At 38.0% G+C, this 20,318-nt stretch overlaps 2 protein-coding genes across 3 annotated transcripts in view; one reads left to right on the top strand and one right to left on the bottom strand.

Moving 5' to 3' along the window:
• Positions 1–247: 247 nt before the first annotated feature.
• tbc1d22b (TBC1 domain family, member 22B) lies at positions 248–17,898 on the bottom strand. 2 transcript variants are annotated; one of them, XM_055048298.1, is made up of 14 exons: positions 17,598–17,898; positions 14,560–14,616; positions 12,762–12,951; positions 12,492–12,657; positions 10,924–11,091; positions 10,430–10,500; positions 10,084–10,212; positions 9,909–9,974; positions 8,759–8,873; positions 7,290–7,396; positions 7,137–7,212; positions 6,924–7,051; positions 4,083–4,178; positions 248–2,573 (listed from the first exon to the last, which is right to left on the bottom strand). In XM_055048298.1, exons 1-14 carry the CDS (start codon positions 17,651–17,653, stop codon positions 2,445–2,447), a joined length of 1,554 nt encoding a protein of 517 aa, XP_054904273.1. In that variant the 5' UTR covers positions 17,654–17,898; the 3' UTR covers positions 248–2,444. The 2 variants fall into 2 exon arrangements, with proteins under 2 accessions (XP_054904273.1, XP_054904274.1); XM_055048299.1 differs by lacking the exon at positions 14,560–14,616 and having other exon boundaries at positions 17,598–17,897.
• The window catches only part of myt1b (myelin transcription factor 1b), a 132,871-nt gene continuing 123,651 nt past the window's right edge, over positions 11,099–20,318 (top strand). Inside the window, exon 1 of the mRNA XM_055048294.1 lies at positions 11,099–11,125. The gene's annotated coding sequence lies outside the window, so the exon portion shown is untranslated. The remainder of the gene's footprint in view (positions 11,126–20,318) is intronic.

Raw genomic sequence — 20,318 nt, 5'->3', positions numbered from 1 at the left:
ATACAACTATATATATATATATATATATATATATATATATATATATATATATATATATATATATATAATATATATATATATATATATATATATATTTTTTTTTTTTTAGGAATATTATATTCCTAAAAAAATTGGCTTTTTTTAATCCAATATTGTTTGTTGTTTACTAATATTGTTTTTAGTTGTTCCTTTTTCTCTGACCTACTTTTAGCAACAAAAAATAAAATGAACTTATTTTGGCAGCAGTTATATTTTATTTCACAACCATGTCGGAGTAAGTTTCGTTTTCTTTTCTTTTTTTTAACATATGTAAGGCATTAATACAAAAGTTCTTCATAGGAATATGGTAGAACTTTTTTTACCATTGTTTTTTTTCCCTCTTTTTAGACTCTGAGGGACTTGCAAAAGCCAGACTGGATTAATGGACAGTAACAACTGTTAGATCCGCCTCTCTGGCTGCAATGCGCGCTCCCGACACAGGGGGAGCAGATTTTCACAAAACAAAATTTCGCACAAGACCTGATGAAACAACAACCAAGTGACAACCAACGCCTTATTTTCTGAAAATTGTGGTTATAGAGACTCACCATGATTTCATGGTGAGTCTCAAAATTGTCCCAAACTGCGAAACCTTTCGTTTGCCTTGAGGCTCCAGAGTTGACACTGTACCGTAAAAGATGCAAATGCGTCCCGTTTCAGATCCGCTACCTCATAAACAGTTTGGTGCGCCAGTGTCATTTTGAAACATTTCCTGTATGGCTCACATGAAGTTTTGATGGACTTGACGCATGCGCCGACGCATCGGTGTTGCCGGATCCACCACTACAATATTGTATATTATTCTTTATTATTTAACACTTATTGTTTTTTTTTTTTACACTTTAATTGTATTACTCTTAATACTCATAGAGGTCAGAAGGAGTTTACTAAAAACAAATATAGGATTAACAGTAATGTTTATTTTAGGGGATGGAATGTTGATTGGGAGGGACATCCTGTCACCAGAAATTATAAGCAATTAATGATTAGGGTCAGCAATCACTCCATCGATTAAATTTTGACATAAGGGTATTTATATAGCTCTCTGATCTGAGACTGTAGCCATTAAACAGACCAAAGGAAAGAAGATCCTTGGTTATGAAATAAGTAAATTTGCTGCCATTTTACTAATTAAGTCCTAATAATATCTATTTAACCTCTACAACAACTTGACTGTAGACTGATTTATAGATCCAAAAAGCTCAAAGGGGTTAACTCTATATAAATGTTTGATGTTAGCATCTCTGAGACCTAGAATTATTAGACTGGAATATCAAGGCAAAGAAAACTCAGTGGCTGCTGGAAGGGGCCATTCAGGGGCCTCCAGACATTCAGAGGCCCCTACAGATGGTTTAATTTTAACACAGACCATAGATCTAAACCTGCACCATTTATTTATAGAGAATGACAATGTTATTAAATTTTATTTAATGCATTCAGCAGAGAACAAAAAATATACATTTAGGGTTTAATTATGAAGTTTACTTTGCAGATATTTAAAGAATCGTCTTGATAGTTTGTTGTGTTAACCATAGCTACAATATGGTGTAACCTTTGTGTTTGAGTTGGGTTTGTTCACAAATACATCACAGCAAACAATCAATAATCAGTGATTGATTTTAAATTCGGCCAACAAACCTGGTCTCCCTCTCACAGATTGACCTCATCTATATTTAAGCATGTTTGTAATGCTGATAGTATTATTTATACCTTAAATATTATTTTATACACTGAAAAGGGAAGCTGAACCCTCTAGAAGTTGATCAAAATGATTCACAGCCAGGAAAGGAGTTGGGTTTTCAGTTTTACATATAAAACTAAAACATGAAAAGAAACTCCAACAGTTCTTCTACAATGTCAAAACATAAATTCAGTCCAAACCCAGGATTGTTCCCAGCAGATTTGGTCATCCTAAACAAATCAGACAGGAGATGGGACCTTCGTTGTGCTTCCTATTTAGAACAGCTCAGCAGTGTCTGACTTAATAGACTTAAAATGAGGGGGGTGGGGGGAAAGTAGTTGCTTGGTTCTTACAGTGTTTCTTTTGTTTTAGAAAAACAAATATAAAATAGAATCTGCAGATGTCACTAAAAGGAGGATTTCACAAACATTCACCGTCCTTTGAAATGCCAGCATGTTTTTCTGAGAAGAAGAAAAACTAAATACATGTGGTTGATATACTGTAACAGTCCGCTGATGCACTGCAGTACGTCGTCTACTGCATATAGTACAGGAAATTCACCGGAGCTTCTTGGCTCTGCTCGAAAATCCAAAAAATCATGGTGAGTCTCTGCAAACTTCATCTTCACAGCTTAAAGTTCAGTTTATCCCACTGTGGGTCTGGTCAGGTTTGCACCAAAATACTGCTCAGGTCCTCGCAGTCAAAGGCGCGTTTGATTCATTGCCTATCTCTTGTAATGGTTGGGGGCGTCTGCAAACATGTACTTGAGTCTGTAGGCTTCGGCCAGGAGGAGACCCACTTCCTCGTTTCCCCAGTGGATGGTTGGCAGGTTCTGTAGAAGCATCAGGAGGCTCTGAAGGAAAGACAAATTATGTGTTTACATCGACATCGCTCTGGTCAAAAGATGCAGAGAGGAGGTAAACTCGGTCTGCCGAGTTAAACTAAGTTTTGGTCTTCGAAGAATATTTTGTTACAACAACAGGATTCTAAATTAAGAAGATCAATAAAAAAAAACAAAAATATGAAGCTGATGCAGGAATAATTGAACAAGGTCACCAAAGGAGGGAAATGCAGCGTGGAGAAGACGCTCCATTGACCAAAGATGCGTCTTTGTGATAAAAATGGTGAGAAGCAGATTTATAAATCTTTAATTGGGTAAATTATTAATTAAAGACGGGAAATAAAGAATTTAATGTTCTTGTCAGGAAATATGAGGATGTACAGGTGTATGCGGCTGAGCCTCAAAAACAAAATATTAAGGTGAATAAATTAAGTCACTGTAAACAATTTACTGGAGCTTAGACCAGAGATGCGTACACTGAGCAGCATGGATTTGTGACGAATCTTTGCATTTCCATTACAAATCTGCACAAAACTTTGATATGCCGCTAATCTTGGGGGTGGGGGGGGAACGAAACAAAAAAACACAATTGTACAATTGCGGTGTTTCTGTTAAATATGAAATTAATCACATGTGATTAATTTAATTAATGACGAACTTACGTTCGTTCATGATAAACGTCATTACATCTGTTGTTTCCATGATTTTTGAACAGCTACTGGAGATGTATAAGAGTATTTCCATAACAGTTTTGCAAAATAAATCTATTTTGATACGTATATAAAAAAAACACTTTATCCCAGCGCAAAAACTTTTTCAAAACTGGCGTGTTTCCATCCAGTATATTTATTTTCACCATTTCAATTTGTGCAATACAGCGATTAAAGGAGCACTGGCTTGGTGGCAGAAGATGGGACAGACACATGGACCTCGGTGGGGATAAAATAAATTTTTAACACTTTGAGATGGATGTTGGTTGTTTTAAAATAGATGACCAAATATCAATACATAATTATTAGAATTAGAACCAAATTTTGAGGAATGTAGTAGGCAGTGAATATGTGAGTTTATAATAAACATCAGCGGGGGACTGCCACAGTCTAATAAAGCTTAAACATGTTTTTTTAATGGACAAAAAATAAAATAAAATTATATTCTAATCAATATTGGTATTACTTAGCTAGTTTATCAAGAAATGAACCTCTGTCAATGTTAGTGCTTACAGTACTCCTTCAAAATATCAACCTATCAGAATTCGTTCAGCTCTGTTGCTAGATAAATAAAACATTGGGTATTGGAATGCCTCCTGGAATTGTATAGCAGATTTTGAATAACCACTCTATGCTAGCAAGCTATTAGCTGACTAGCATGTTCAGAGACGTTAGAATAACAGAATGTTTTACCATTCCTCGTTTTTCAAGAGTCTTTTCAGAAATATCAGGAAGATTTCCCTAAATAACTTTTTTAAGTTTTTTTTTTTTTGCATTATCATTAAATAAAATCAGAGACTCCTATCAATACCTGAAAGTCAACCATGCAGAGGATTTCTTTGCGCCACTCGATGAGAAATGCAGCACACACATACAGGTGGAAGTGGGAGAAACCTTCAGCTTCAGCCTGTGGAAAGTGCAAACACAGCGAATTGCTACAACACACCTTTACCCAGAAGTCTTTGCTGCAACACCTAGAGATAAATCAGGAGGAATTACAGTCTTAAGGTCCTTTGGTGAATAAAGGACCTAAAAAACTTTGTCTTGAAATAATCACTTTATGCAACGAGTGATTCCCTTAGAATCTCTCCATTAGAAAAGTTAGTATGCAGTAGTGTATACTGAGTTCTGTCTTACTGTATCAAATGCAGTGTTTGAGTTCACTCTTTCATTGGTTTTGGTTTAAACCAGGACAAAGTGAGCTGCAGGATGGACTGATATTCTACAGCAGCATATGGAAGAGTAAAATGTCTACCAGGATACACATGATTTAAAACAACAAAGATCGAACTGTTCGTGTTTTTGCACCAGAAAATATGTGTGTACAGATAAATTGGTCTTTCCTGTAAATATGTGTAAAGATGCACCAATCCACTTTTTTCCACTTCTAATACTGACAAAATAATGACATGATACAGAAACACAGTGCTGAGTTAACTTGAAACGTTTCCTTAAAAAAACACAAACAGAAAAAACACAAACAAAAAAAAAACACAGATGTAAATGTTGTGAATTACAAATATACTTGATGACTCTGCCCCAATACTGAGCATTTAAATACACGAATAGCTTCACAAGCTTCATCAAACTTGTAAAAACAACTTAACTTGAATTTGTTTTGTTCTTTTATTTGAACAAATTATAGTTGCAAACTAGTATAACGTAAAGTATAACTGCCAATGACAAGAACAATAGGCCTACTTCCTTGGTCAAAAATGCAAAAAAAAAAAAAAACCCAAAAAACAAACCAAACAAACAAAGAAACTCTTCCTTCAAATGATTCAGAAAATGCAAATAGGAATTCTAAAAATATTGTTAAATGAAGCACGATGACGCTCAGAGCACGAAGCATGGAGTCAGACTGAATAGCTCTGTCCTTATGGATTGGGCACATTGTCACCGATTCCTGATCTAGAATTTTTTTCAATATTAGGACTGATACAGATATTAATATGACATCGGTGCATCTCTAACAACATGCAGCAGCCTTCTTTCAGCCAGCTGAACAGCAGTGTACAGAAATTTATTTATTGCTATCTGAATGGAATCAGATCGCTCACAACCAAAATGAATAGAAATGACGTTTCCACCTCAAAACCACAACTGTTTGGGTTTAACTGGTCGGTCCCGTTTTGCATTTGTTTATTCACACTGTGAGGCAAATGAGAGTCATCAGGCAAAGAGACAGACATCCCCCTCCTATTAGCTGCAAAGCTCATCGGATGCAGATCCCAGACGTCAGAGCGTGTCTACAAAGATAGCAACACTCCAATTCAAAGGCTGGTGCCAAACACACAGCAGATACAGAGGACAAAAAAACAGATCATGAGTAGAAACAGAAGAACATTTGACTCTTAGGAACCATAACCACAAAAACTAATTTGGTATTTGGGTGAGAAATAATTCTATTTTTTTATATATATAATTCTTCTTTTTCCTGCTAAGCAGATTGTGTGTAAACCAGCGAATCATCGCCCTCTTAAAGGCTGGAGTGAAAACTAGATCTCTAAATGGAAAGCTGAGGCTCAGCTTAGCTAAAAATAAAAATTAGGTGTGTTTGCTTATCTGCAAGCTCCAAGATGTTCCATGCACTGGAGCAGAGCTATGCCAAGACTTTTAATTGGTTGTCCCAACACATTATCAAGAAATGAAGAAAAAAATTAATATGAGCAAGAAGCTAACAGGAGTTGAGAAATGTACAGATCATTTTCAGGTGGATTTCTTTTTTTCTCCCCCAGTTCATTAGTTTTCAACCAAGTGACTATCCAGGAACATTTCTACGGCTGGGGCACACGTTTCATGTCTTAAGAGAATTAGAGTGAAAACCTCAGTTGGTTAGAGCAGAGGAGGAAGCTCTGCCACTTATTCTTGATCAGACTTTTCCTGTCCTGACCGACAGGCCTGCCTGTTACTGATGTGACCAAATCTAAAAATGTTCCTCACCATGTTAACAGGTACTGTGATTGTTTTATAAACAAACTGCTCCGAAGCAGGAAGATGAGTAAAGCCCAAAGGACGGGGAGTATCCGTCCAATATTAAAATCTGCATCGGTCTTGATATTGAAAACAGTTTCAGACAGGATGTCGCTGACAATGTGTCTGATCAATAAGGGCGGATCTATTCAGTGTAATTATATACTTCGCGCTTTGAGTGATGTCATGCTTTATTTATTCTACATCAATGTAAACAATTGCACTTTCTGAACCATTTGAAAGAAGGTTTGTTGCAGTTTATTTTTTACATGTTCGACCAAGGTAGTCAACCTTTTGTTTTTATCAGTTTCAGTTTCTTTATTATTTGTTTTACATCGGCTGTGATGTTATTTTTTTTTACATGTTTCACCAAGCTTGTGAAGCTACTGGTGTATGAAAGTGTGATGCTCTGGTGCAGAGTTTTCAAATACATCTGTAATTCAGTACATTTATGTCTGTGTTTAAAAAAAAATAAAAAAATAAAAGAGAGAAAAGTTTTAAGCAAATTCAGCTGTTTTCCAGCATCGGAATTGATCAATACTAAACCTCAGGTATCTGTGGTGAAAATAGTGGATCGCTACTAATCACTACTAGCATTGAGTTCTTTTGTGCATGAGCACGGTGAGGAATACTGTGAGGAAGTCCTGAATATCCAAATATCTGAAGGAGAGAACTCCACCTGGTAGGTGTCCCACAGACGAATGGTACAACGAAGTGGCAGCTCCCTCATCAGCAGGTTGTTCATCCATCGAAACGCAAACTGCAGGTACTCCACCTCGTATTTCTTAAAATGATTGTGAATATCCACTGAAGGCAGAAAAAAAAGCGATTTTTTAAAACTTATTTCTCATGATTTCTGTTGGACTGAACAATTCTTCGTTCATCTCCTCACCATCTATCCGGCTGACCAGCTCCTCCAGAGCCTTCACCTTGTTCTGGATTCCAGGCTGGGCGAAGGTGTAGTTGTCCTGGAAGATGGGCCGTGTTATTTGACAGGAACACAGACAAATGACCTGCAGCCTGCGAGCCAAGTGTGCGTCCTCACCTGTATGCCATCCAGGAGCTTGCTCATGCACCAGAAACTGTCAGCCTCAATGTTTCTTTGGGTCTCCAGAGGCAGAGCCGCCACATCAAAGTTCTCCACGTCTTCCGCTAGGATGAGAACGAAAAAAACTATTCAAAGATTCTTGTATAGTAGCCATATTGTGAAGGAATCAGCTCGTTTTCAGCTTGACCAGTTAACAGAGCTTATTGGTCCCCCAAAACCTGATGAAACACCGGACAATTCTATGTCCCGCTGCTAGCACTTAGCGACAACTCGTATGCGGAAGTGACCGCGCTGCCCTCCACAAATAATACAGCACACTAAATAATAGAACATAATTTAACGAAGCTTTGAGGCAGATAAATTTTCCTCGAGAAATTTTAATAATCGAGGTACTCAAATCATGTGAGGAATCGTTACAGCCCTAGTAGTTTATTTAAACTACCGTATGAAATCTATTTTATTCTTTTCAAAATTCCATTTTATGTTTTCATATTCCAATTTCTCAATTTTTATTGTTCTGATTTTCTTTTTTTTTTTCATTTTAACTGGACTTAAATCAACACAATCATTGTGTGAATGAAACCAATCCACAGTTTCATAAATATAACAGACTGCTGTGGTGAACAGAACATTTTTTTACAAGGTATTAGATAATTATTTCCCCTCATTTCTTTGAAGAGCTCAAACCTTCAATGTTGTTTTTACAATAAAAGGAAAATCTCCTGTTTCAAAATGCTTTGGAGTTGAACTGAATACCAAAATACTTATCACATAAAAAAAACAAGCAAAATAAAAACTTGCTCTCACTTCCATAATGATCAGAATGTTTGTTCATTTTTATTTTGTCCACTTACAGTGAAGTAATGACTGTCAGTGTTTTGGCGTTCAGCCTTCGTGTTCCTGCGACTGCCTGGGTGCAGGTCATTCAGGCAACACTTTTAACTGATAATGTTCAGCGTCAGGAAGTGCTGCTTTATCAGTTTGAGCTTTCAGGCAGGACATGCTGGAACGTTAAAGCATTTTGCACATCTCAGGGTTAAATCTCTCGAGAGAGCCAAAATGCAATTTGCCTTGAAAAGATACGTTTTATATTAACATGTACTAAATAAAACATATTTTCAAAAGTAAGTAAGACGCACATTAATTAAAGAGAAGACTGAGGAGGATTTTTATTTCTATAGATGTACTAAATTTAACATATTTTGGAAAACTAAGTAAATAAACTCATAACTATTTCTGTTTTCAGATCAAAATGGATCAAACTTTTACAAAAAAAAAGCTTTTGCAGACTGAAGCCAGCAATGCACAACATCCTAAGTATAAGAGAAACTAGAATCATCATTACAAGCAATCAGTTTTTCAAAGACAGAAAATCGGACATCAGGAATGAAATTCATTGCCCAGATCAGTGCATCTCTGTATTAAAAAAAACAACTTATAATACTCAAGAGCATAAATAAACTTACTGACAAACTCGGACAAGAAGACAACAAAAAAAGGTGTGACCAGGTCGTTGATCCCTTGGACGTAACCGCTGGCTGGATGACGGATGGCCCAGATAAACAGAATTCGCTCAAAAACCTGAAGACAAAATGACAAAATTCTGTTTTAAAGGAACATCATGCTGAGGGGAACTGAACGCTCTGTTCCATTTTCTCTTTGTTGCAATTTTGTAGCCGTTTCTCAGGGCGAGTTTGTTGCTACATCCCAAACTTTCAACCTGTGTCCACCTGTTAGAACAGTCAAATTTCGACTCATTATCTCCACATTTTTGTACAAATCTCAACAAGTTTCAATTGTAGCATCATAAAATGAGATTTGAGGAACTCAGTCATGCTTTGTCTCAAAGTGAACTTCCTCTTTTTCTCCTCAGTGACTCAGCAAGACAATATTTCACCAACTTCCTTCAGGTTACATTTTTTAGTAGTATCAGGTCTAGTCATCTAGTAATTTGAAGTGTTTGATTTTCGATGTGTGAAGCTGATACTTCCAATTTGATGAGTACAATTCTGAAATTGCTCTTAGCTTCAAAGTGTTACAATTTCTGATGCTTTTTAGATACGTTTTTTTCCCCCACAAAACAATGAAGAAGAATCGGTTACAAAGTGAATTAGTTGCATCGTCAGTTTACACATAAAGCTTTCAAGACTCGAGAGTTATCCAGACTCTAGTTTCCTGAACATTTACTGTAAATCTGCAGTACAGGCTCGATTGTTATTAAAGTTGGACCGAGTTTGAAATGAGTGAGTTTAAAATTTTCTACAATACAAATTAAAGGTATTTAAATTTTTGTATACAGCATAGATTTATTTTTCCCTGGAAAAGCTGAATATATTCAGAATACACATGCACACATTTAGATTTTTTTGTTTTCATTTTTTGACAAAATGTCAAACATTTAAATGTAGAAAACAAAAATGAATCCACCAACTTGTCACAGAACATCTAAATAAATTGTGAAGATGTAATTTTGTTAAACTGAAATGAAACTTTTTCTTTTAAGCCTTTTTGAGGTAGCTGAGCCAGGAGTTTTCCTCCTCCAAAAAGGCCTGTAGTACCACTGATCTAAAGCTGAACCTTAAGCTCTCTGGCCGCTGGATTTCTACTGGACCTCACCTCTTGGACAGCAGGCTGCTGGAACAAAGGGATGAGCGGGTTGGTTCTTGGAATGTCAATGTGGATCTGCCAGAAATAAATAATGAAACTTAGGCGATGGTAGGTGGGCGCAACATGTCTAATTCATTAAAAGTTATAGCATAATGTTTCCCCACTATACAGATGAGATCTTTACCTGTCTGTATGTGTCTTTATAGTGCTCATCTGTTCTGGAGTGATAGTATTGCTCTATGAACCCAAAATACTCTTCTCTCTTTCTCTTCAGTACCAGCTCTCTGCGCTCCTTGTTGGCCGGCAGGTAACCCTGAGAGAAGCAAGAACAGAAAAAAAACTTTTCTTTCTGGGGAACAGAACAAGCTGGCCGAAGGAGATAAGAGCAGAGGGAAGATAAGGCTGCCGCTGAAACGCACAGCTGCTGACACCAAATGAACAGTACTGGATAAACAAACTAAAAAAAATGGTCTTTTAGTACTGAGTTGTGAGTTATGCGATGTTGCAAAACTGAAGGTCGTAAGCCTTACAGAGAGAAGCCTCCACGTGATTGGCCGGACTTCTCTTGGTATTCCCGACCAGCTGTGTTTCCGCAGTTCTTCTGTGATGGCAGAGAGCAAAACAGGCCAATCAGATCAACGCTCGGTTTCACAGTAAGTCCAGAGAGCAGCTGCTTCAGCTGGCTGCAAGTCAGAGGGAGCTATACTGAATTCCTTTTCTTGAACACGTTTCATTAAGGACTAAATAAGTTTTCCTCACAGACTCTGAACGATATGTGGAACTTTTATCTGCACAGCAGAGCAAATGAGGACAGTGGTTGATTTTTAGACATTTGTGAAGGTAGATAAGATCAGTAACTTTCGGCTGATCTCCCAAAATTAAGGAACTTGGCGTCAATTTATCAGTCCACTCCTAAAAACATCAGAATAAAATTCATATATATATATAGGACAGTTAGGGGTATCGCTGAGCATGTGGAACTGAGTAAGGAATCATGCAAATACCTTTCCCTCTTCAACAGTACCTAAGTCAGTGTTGGGACTGGCCAGCAGCTGCTTGAATTTATCCAGCCGGCTTTTCTCCCGCACCGTCATGGGTGGAGCCCCTGACGCATTCTGATCCGAGATACGAGCCACCAGAGGGATGATGGGACGCACCGGGAGAGACTGCTGCTTCTGCAGCGAGGAGCGGACTGAGGAAAAAACAACAAACAAAAAAGAAAACTGGTAAAAATTCTCGTCAGATAAAAGAACACAGTATCTGAACAACCTCTGTGTTTTGGTTTTGTGACTTAAATAAGATCAAAGAATTGATTTGCAACAGCTTGAATAATCAGTGTCCAGGGGACGTCTGAGCAGAGGTCCAGGTGTTCAGTGAACAGCCCATAACTATTCATGTGGCAGATGCTTTTCAATATGAAGCTGTACACAACCTGTGCATTATTCAAAATATTCACCCAGCAACCCACAATGTGCCTGCAGGTCACAACACAGATACACAACTGTGCAAAAAGTTTCATATCCACATATTCTGTAGATATAGATTCCAAAGCAAAGACATTTGAAGGTATGTTTCTTGGAAAAGAATTTCCAGCTATTAAACTCTCTCACTTTTATATTCATATTCAAGAAAAACATAAAATTTAATCTATTATAATGCAATGTCTGTGTTAAGGATCACATTTTGAAATGGCTCCATTGTCATCTGGGAATGTGTTAGAGTGGTTTCCTATCTACAATCACCAAACACTCAGGTACTGCAGTCGAAACCTGTGTATGTGGGAGATCAGTCAATAATTCAGAGACAAAGATCAATTCTAAAACATCACAAATAATGGAGATTGATCACACCTACGGATCTCTACAAGGTCATATGTATGTAGCCATGCGTCTCAGCAGGGGTTGGCACTGCTACTTAAAAATTTTGTTTTGCTTAATGTTAATTAAGCGGCACACCAACATGCTATTTAGCAGAAGCTAATGCTAAAGCACTGACTTTTGACATTATTTTAACATGACCTTATTTTATATTTATTTCTTGTTTGAAATAATATTAGGGGAAAAGAAGAGAGAACAAGAGGAAATGAAACTGAACTGCTGCACCCAATTTGAAATAAGTCAAAACTTCAACAAAGATGTCGAATTTTATTCAACTTAAAGATTATTTATTGGAATGAACTGATTGATTCCTTTGTACTATTTGAAAGACGCTTTAGCAGAGAGCTTTGTGATTTATTATGACACATATTTGTCTTGGATAAGCTTTTATATTTAGACTCCAAGACGTATGGGTTTGTTACCCAGTTTTGTTAATCACTTTGGACTTTTTTTTTTGTCAGAGAACATTTCCAATGATTAACAGAATACCAGCAGTAAAACAAAACTCCTCTACCACTTCAAATATTTAGTGGTTGTGTTTGTGGACTGGGACGTGTCCCGTCAGGCATATATTTAAGTCCCGATAATCTCTACAGACCTACCTGCAGTGTTAAGTCCCTTCTAACAAAGTCCATAATTAGTTTGAGCGTGTATCACAAGAGAACTCAGAAACTCTTTAAGCAGAATGAATTGCTACATGATGTTTACAACACACCTGAGGTCGTGTTGAGATCTGCGTCACTACTGGACTTTACAAATTTGCCATTGACACGCTCACACTCTGAGCTGTCGTCCCTTTGGGAGTTGTGACCCTCGTCCCTGGGTGGAGTCAGTATGTGAGGCAACACATGCTCCGTTTCACCCGTCTGATGCCGTCGTTGCTAAGTGGACAAGGAAATAAACAGAACACACCTGGATGAGAATCTCTCACCATTCCAGACCAGCCTGTAGCTTTTCAGTGATAAACAGGAGGTTGTGTAGATACCTGGTTGTGTATAGATGTCAAGTCCGGGCCTGAAGGCGTAAAGGAAGCCGAGAAGGGTGTCCCGCAGAAGTTTTCATCCTCCTCATCGTCAATGTCCCAAGCATCATTTGTGCTGCAAGCAAACTCATGGAAGCTGCAAGCTTTTTTAGACTTAAGGTTGTTGAATTTGGGTTTTGAGTCTTTTGGGTACCTGCAGGTTGGAATAATGAACAAACAGGAAATGAAAAAAAAGATCTAAGACATGGTAGATACTATTGATGGATGAATTTCAGTTTCCACTCAATAATGTCTGATGGACCAAGTCATCAGCTGGTGAGGGGAAAATCAGACCATCTTTTCAGCTTAGCAGCCCTATTGAGTTATCTACTGACAGGAATCTAAAAATAAAAAAAAATGACTCTCTGGGCAAAGACACTACAAGTACATACTAGGGCCAGACTAAAAGATTTTTTTTCTAAATAATGAAATTAAAGTGATCATATTTATGACAAAAAAGTCCTAATTTTAGTAAAATAAAGGCACAAAGTTACCAGACGAAAGTACAAGAAAAACAGTTGTTTTAACAAGAGCAAAGCTTTTATAGTTATAAAGCTGTAATGTGACCAGATTGTCACATTACAGTCATTCAGAACAGACTCAGTCATTGCTCAATCATTTCAAATTCCTGCTGATAATAATTTTATAGTGATGTGTTAAAAGATTAAGTATGTCCTATTTATGAAACTGGTACCAAAGTACAACTTCATAAGATGCTATTCATCAAGGAGTTATCATAAAATTACTACTTCATTCTTCTAGTATTCTAACTTTCTGATAACACAAATTTATTGTCGTTAATTTGGCTTTATTGTTGTATGACTTCTCAAATTATGACGACCTTATTCTGGTAATGTTATGACTTTATTCTTCTGCTATTACGACTCTTTCCCGTACTATTACAACCTATTCCTGTAATATGATGACATTCATTTTTTACAGTTTTTTCCTAGCCTGCCCGTAACACTCCATTGCAGGGAAACACAATTGTTGCCAGGACATATTCCCAATGCTCTTCTGTGGTAAAGTTGCTACTTTGAGAATCAGACTAAAAGTGACCTACTTTCAGCACAAGACAACTTTTTAAAAATGATTCCATTGATTACTAAAAAAGCATAAATACACCTTACTTATCACTTTATAAGTAAAACTAATTACTGCCAAAGTTTACAATCCATTGAAACTCCCATTGTGTTATTGTTTTAAGAGACAATAACATTACGTCCGTCTTATTATCCATCACAAACATCTTTATGGTTGAATCAAAGTCCTTTCTCATTCAAAATCTGGCTGGGGTATGAATAGTTCCGAGCTAAAATGTACAATGTTTAACATTGGACACTTCAAATTTGAATAATGAATTCAAATTTTTCCATAACAATTCAAGGCAGAAAGCCTAAAAAGAAATATTCTGCACTTCTCTTACTCAAAGAGAAGTTGGAATGGCTGTAATTTTAATTTTTCTGTTGGAGTTTTTCAAAAAACAAAAACAAAAAAAACAAACAAATGTGAATTAAGAAAAAAATAATAATCTAATTGATGCATCTCAAAATAATGCAATAATGTAAAAGAAACATAAAATACTGGATCCAAAAGCAGGACAAAAGCAAAATGTAGTAACTGAAACTGTTGGGTCACAGTTTCACAGCATGCAGTACACAAATGTACTCAAAATATGGAACGACTGCAAAGACCGGTAAAAAAGACAAATTAAATGCGTCCACGTGGCATGCAGCAGCCCAGGCGTACACTGAGCACTTACGTGCGTCGCAAACGGGGATCGAGAGGTGGATGCTGTGCTCCATAAACTGGTTGCACGCTGTGGATGATAATGTAAAAATGCAGTCACCTCGACGTGGAAAAACACTTGTAGCTAACCTGAGGGTAAATGTTCGCATCCATCTTTTAATGATTGCTCAGAGGAATGCTGGTGATGGTACAAACTGCCTTTCATGGCTTTTCTTCCCTCCAAAAGCTCATTTATTATCTCAATTGTTCTAAACATGACCGAGTACAGACTCAAAATTACAGCATTAAATTTGATTCTCCCAGTCATATGTGAGAATTAAATCAGGTTAGGAAGAAGAGGTTTCCACAGTTGGGTTTGGGACTCCATTTGCTGTCAGGTGTAATATCCAAGTCGGGGTTTTCTTCAAACCATCTTCAATGACAAAAATGACAATTTGTTTTCTATAAATGTTGAAAAAGATAAAATAGCACAACAGTATAAATTAAAGCATCCTACTGACCAACATATTGGCTGTTGACCCCAACTGTTTTCTCATTGTAGCACTTTTTAACTAACTTAGTCAAAATGTTTACATAGCAACCAGGAGTCAGGGTCACTGAACTCTCATGTTTTCATTTTGTGACTCAGAAACTGAACATTTTAGGAAGCTCTGGCCCACATGCATCTGTCTCATTTCATTTTTCTACATATACAGTATATGATGATATTTTGTCCCTTCAGAGGAATGTTCCTCTGAAGGGACAAAATTTGGTATTTTGTATTTTGAGTGACAGAATCAAAGTCAGAAAGTGTTGTGTAAAGTAGAATTTGTTTAGTTTCAGTATTTTTGTTGACCACTCTTTCCTTTTAGTCAGACTGTAGTTCTGCAGTAAACAGAAGTAGCCGACAGCTTGCAGGGCGGCCATGTTGTTCCCTTCCCTGTGGTGGGCAGTATGCTCAGCAGACAGCACAAACTTAAAAGCTCAGCTTTCTATTTCCCTTCCAACTCTCTAGCAACAGGGAGCAATCGAGGAAAAGTCATAATTCCCATTTCTTCCTTTGTTTCTTCAAAGAAATCTAAAGAAATGTCGCCCCCCTCAACAGCCCCGTAGTGCCTTGTAAAACTCTCCACAACTCTTAAACCAAGGGTGTCCAAAGTCTGGCTTGGTGGCTATTTGCTGCCCTTGTAGTGATTCTGGGAGACCCTCGATTGCAACACAAAACTGACACAAAATTGGTTTCCCAGCTCAAGGTTAGAAGTTTTAAAAGATAAGAATTTGGATCAAATTGCAAAAAAAAAAAAAAAAAAAAAAAAAAAAAAAAATATGCACACGTATTAAAGTCTTCTAAAAATAAAATGTACAATACAAAGTACTCATCCTTCAACAGCCATGTTTTTCACTTTTATGTCAAATTAATATAAAAATGGGTCCGAGTCTGGATTAAACCTGGCTAGATAAAATCATTAAATGAACATCACAGGAAGTCTTGTTACAGTTTTCCACAAGCCCTGCAGAGGACATAGCAAGGTATAAAAACACAATTAGCCCTTCTGATGTAGAAAACAAGTCACACTGTGACCATGAAAGACTGATCTGACTGGCGGCGTTTTGTTGGAATAGCTGACAGTAAGCCTTGTGGCTGGGAACTGGAGCTGCTGGTTATCTGGCAGAGTTATCTGCTAGAGTCTGTTGTTTACAACCGTCATGCTGGCTTAATCAGCAGCAGCAGCAAGGACAGGGAGCGAGCGCAAACCCCCAGTCTTCCTGCTCAAACATCTGTTGGTGTCCAACCTCCACGGTTAGATCCGTCTGTGGGACAGAGAAAGAGAGAGACACGCCCTCTCCTTGGAAATCCTCTCCTCTCGGGTTTCCCAAACAGACTCAGCTCCTGTTTTCTTCCTGGCCCGCCCTCTGACAGTTGAAACCAACACATCAGCCTGTCAGTCAGTCATAAAAACATACAGTTCAGCTCTTTTTAACACGGTCCAATGAGTTCTGATTGCCGCGTGTGCCAGAGGACCTGGAGGCAGTACCTTAGTGGGTAGTTGTGATGTTTGCTGGTCCTATATTTGAGATGACAAATGAAAAACATATGCAGCAATGCACGTCCATTTGTATTTTAAATAACTCTTTGAATTTTTTTATTTATTTAAGAAAAAAACAGGTAATTTAATTCAGAATTTTATGCATATATGAATTTCTGTTTAAATGAGGGGTGAACTGATCAGCCAGCCGGTTTATCAGCGTTGATTTTCCCTAATGTTGTTTACTTTTACCAACATGTTTCTTCTCACCAATCGTGAAAAGATTTTAGATTCTGGCAAACAATTTGTGGTGGCTGACGGCAGACAGTGTCGGAGCCTTCTTTCAGCCAGCTGACAAGCAGTGCATAGCAACATTTAAGGAGGGACACAAAATCACAACAGTATTGACATTTGTTGCAGTTTTTAAACTGTAGCTTTTTAAAACTTGCTGGCAACCAGCCTGTGACTAAGTGTTTTAAATGCCCATCCATCTGCTGTGTTTGTTTCTACAGTAGGATGGGTGGAAAAGAAATCACTGATACACAAAGCTACAACTCATAATGAGAATTGGGGGGGAAAGAGCTTAAAGTGTTATTTCACTTCATGATCCTAAATGGAGGCTCGCTGAGCTCCAATTTAAAGCGGTATTTCTAAATGAGGGTGAATGGAGTCCATTGTGTTGCAGCAGCTGTCGGCACAAGAAGCATACGGCGGGCGGATGGTGACAGATGACACCCCCACTTTAACGCAAACCGCAGAGCATAAAGTGATGGAGCTCAGTCATCTCTTAGCCGACAACACAGTCAAATGAAACATCTCTGACGTGCCAGATTGACTAAAAACGACAGTAATTCGCGCATTTAACTTCAGGCAGTTACGTCAACCGTTTATTGTCAACCAAAGACTCTTATTTCTACACATATTGAGCTTCTCTCATTGTGCGCCAAAACACCGCTTCCCTGTCGATTTTTTCTGACAACAATTGTCCGGCCGAAAAGTTAGTACTGGGTGGCAACTATGTCTGGATAAGAATGAGATAACCAACCTTCCGGGAACCTTAGTGTTTCTCCTCCAGAAATTGATCCTGTTGTCGGTGGCCATACTCGGATAGCACAACCCGCTTCAGCCCAACACCGAGCCCGGCTCCGCGTACCATGAAAGCTCGACAGGGTGAAAGGGGAAGGGACGGCTTCCGTGTTTCACAGCGCAGCCCCGCTCAGCTCTCCGCGGTCAGCCTCGGGGAGAGTTCAAATGATCCGGAGATAAGGCGATGTCTGTCGTTCTGCTGCGAGGATGAGCGAAGCGGCTCACTGGAAGCCGCCATCTTGGGGAGCAACGGTCGAAGCGCGTGATTGGCTCGAGGGTCGAACAGGTGCGATGAAGGTGGCCAATAGCAGCAGATGTTGTGCTGGGAAAAAGGAGGAAGAACAAAAATAAAGAAATAAATGGGTAGCGAAAGGGTGTACTCAAGGAAGAGTAGCAGTACCTCATCATATTTTTAAGCAAGTAAAGGTAAAAAGTAGACCTGTAATTACTCAAGTCAGAGTAAAAAATATCTGATTTAAAATAATGCAGACAGACAAATATATAAAGTTGTGATTATTCTGGTGTTTTGAAACCAAAATGATGCCCCAACTTTACAAAATGTAAAATGCAAATATGTTTCTCAAGTTTGATGGACATTTATTTATTCAAGTGGGCTGACCACCTGCAGAGAAGAATGTAGGTGTATGAGTGGTAGGAGACAATATGGATCATAGTGCACTAAGTCCTGATGGCATAACCTGGCCTTGGGGACATGGAATATCTCACCTCAGTGGAATGCTGCTGGTTTCAAAGTCACTTCCTGGTTTCTGCCAACCAGTGCACTGTGCATACTTTGGAAAGTAAACATAAACATACAATGTTTCTATAATTACTTAATGTACAAAATACCAAAACTGGGCTGATTTGATATTAGAGAACAGTTTCCATAAATTTCAAATATAGTGAATCTCCTAATTTTATCCTGCTATCATTTCAGGGACAAAATGTAAAATGAAAAAACAGAAAAGCAAATAATTGTTTGCAAGAAGATCGAGCTCTTGCATTTAAATGTTGGCCTCATCAAAACACCTCTGAATTAAATTTTGCCTTTACTGGTTTCTTTTGATTGTAAAATATGGATAAATATACTATCTTCGTGTGTTGTAAACATACTGGAATTTTATTTTCTGTCTTGATGAGCTGCCTCATCAAGACGGCTCAATTCCTGTAGACTCCCGGGTCAGGCAGGTTTGGCACATATAGGGTGAATGTTGACCCTCCTGCCCCTTATCCCAGACACCTCACTGTTTGTGGGTCTATTTCCCTTAGAAACATTCATGTCTTAATGAAGCAGCCAAACAAAGAATCAAAAGTCATTTTTGATTGTCATTATTATTATTACAAGAGCCTTGTAATGGGAAAGTAGGTGCTTCACTGTAGAGATGTTTTCTGGCTTACCTGATAGCAGTCTGTAGTGTGTTATGATAAAACATCTGACTGTTCAAGTGGCTTTCAGCTCAGCTGATGCCTGTATGTTCATAGATTTGTTGAAATGAATAAGTATGTAACCCAGATCCACCCCTTTATTTATTATTTAACCAGCACCATCTGGCGCTCCTATCAAATAGGCTCCTATCAAAGCCTATTTCTCAGTCTTGAGGAATCCCTCTTTTCTTTGCATTTTGCCTCAAAGAAATCAGAGTTCAGTTTTTTAAACTGAACGGTAGTTCTTGGTTTTCCAAAGATTGCTATAAGTTTGTTCCAAAGGTATCAATTCTATCTGGGATCTATGTACCAGGCATGGTCAAAATTATAAAAACATCTTTAAATGAATATGTATATATGTGTAGATATAGCCAATCACCTGAATGATGCAGAAGGTTGTGGCCCTCATCTGATTCAACCTTAGAAACAATTTCCAGATGTTTGAAAGTGCTGCTTACATCTGTCCAAACAATTATATGCAAGTATAGAAATGATGGGAAGGTCCAACCATCATACCGGTCAGTAAGGAGATTGGTTCTTTGACTAAGAGACAAATATGTTTTGGTATGAAATGTGCAATTTGACCGTAGAAGAAAAGCCAAAGACCTCATGAACACACTGGCTGAAGCTGGTAAGACAGAGTCATTCTCCACAGTGAAACATGTTCTGTACACATCAAACTTGACTCAGTTCCAAAGTTCAGTCAGGAGAAATGGGCCAGAATTTCAGCAAAACTCTGAGAGAAGCTCATGGAAGGACGTCCATCATGTTATGTTTCACCCCAGGCCTACAGTTTAAAAGTAACGCAACAAAACACTGAGAAAAAATAGCTTCTGCTCTTCTGTTTTTGCTTCATTTAGCAAATAGAAGTAATTATAGGAATTCTAACTGACCTTTTGTCTGTTTATATGTAGTCCAGCACACACTGGACTGCATTTTGTAAAGCTTCTCCCTCAGTTCCAAACAAAGAAACTTTTAATACTTCAACATAATGTTCAAGTGTTCCTGTTTCTGCATCATAAGTGGTTCCTCACTTCCCACAAACTGGTAGCATTTTTACTACACCAATAAATTGGTCCTGATTTCCTTAATTTTGAGTGATCAGCAGATACTTACAGGTTGAGCCTAGTTACCTCCGCAAAGGTTTGAAGGTAAGCCAGTGTCCCCTTTTGCCCACTAGGACAGGTGTGAGTGCGTGCAGTTAACAGTAGTTACCCTCTTGACAACTTTGACTTTTCAGACAAAAGTGAATTTT

This window comes from Poeciliopsis prolifica, unplaced genomic scaffold (assembly GCF_027474105.1).
Source record: "Poeciliopsis prolifica strain line A6 unplaced genomic scaffold, Auburn_PproV2 SCAFFOLD027, whole genome shotgun sequence".
In the NCBI taxonomy this organism is placed as follows: Eukaryota; Metazoa; Chordata; class Actinopteri; order Cyprinodontiformes; family Poeciliidae; genus Poeciliopsis; species Poeciliopsis prolifica.
The sequence above is the reverse complement of the archived record's forward strand: the minus strand, read 5'-3'. Positions and strand labels throughout refer to the sequence as shown.

Excerpts from the sequence above, each read along its gene's own strand:
- tbc1d22b (XM_055048298.1), bottom strand. The coding sequence starts at position 17,653 with ATGGCCACCGACAACAGGATCAATTTCTGGAGGAGAAACACTAAGGTT. Across the intron at positions 7,213-7,289 it reads AGCTCCTGGATGGCATACAG|GACAACTACACCTTCGCCCA; the intron begins GTGAGGACGCAC and ends CCCATCTTCCAG. Across the intron at positions 4,179-6,923 it reads GTCTGTGGGACACCTACCAG|GCTGAAGCTGAAGGTTTCTC; the intron begins GTGGAGTTCTCT and ends CACTTTCCACAG.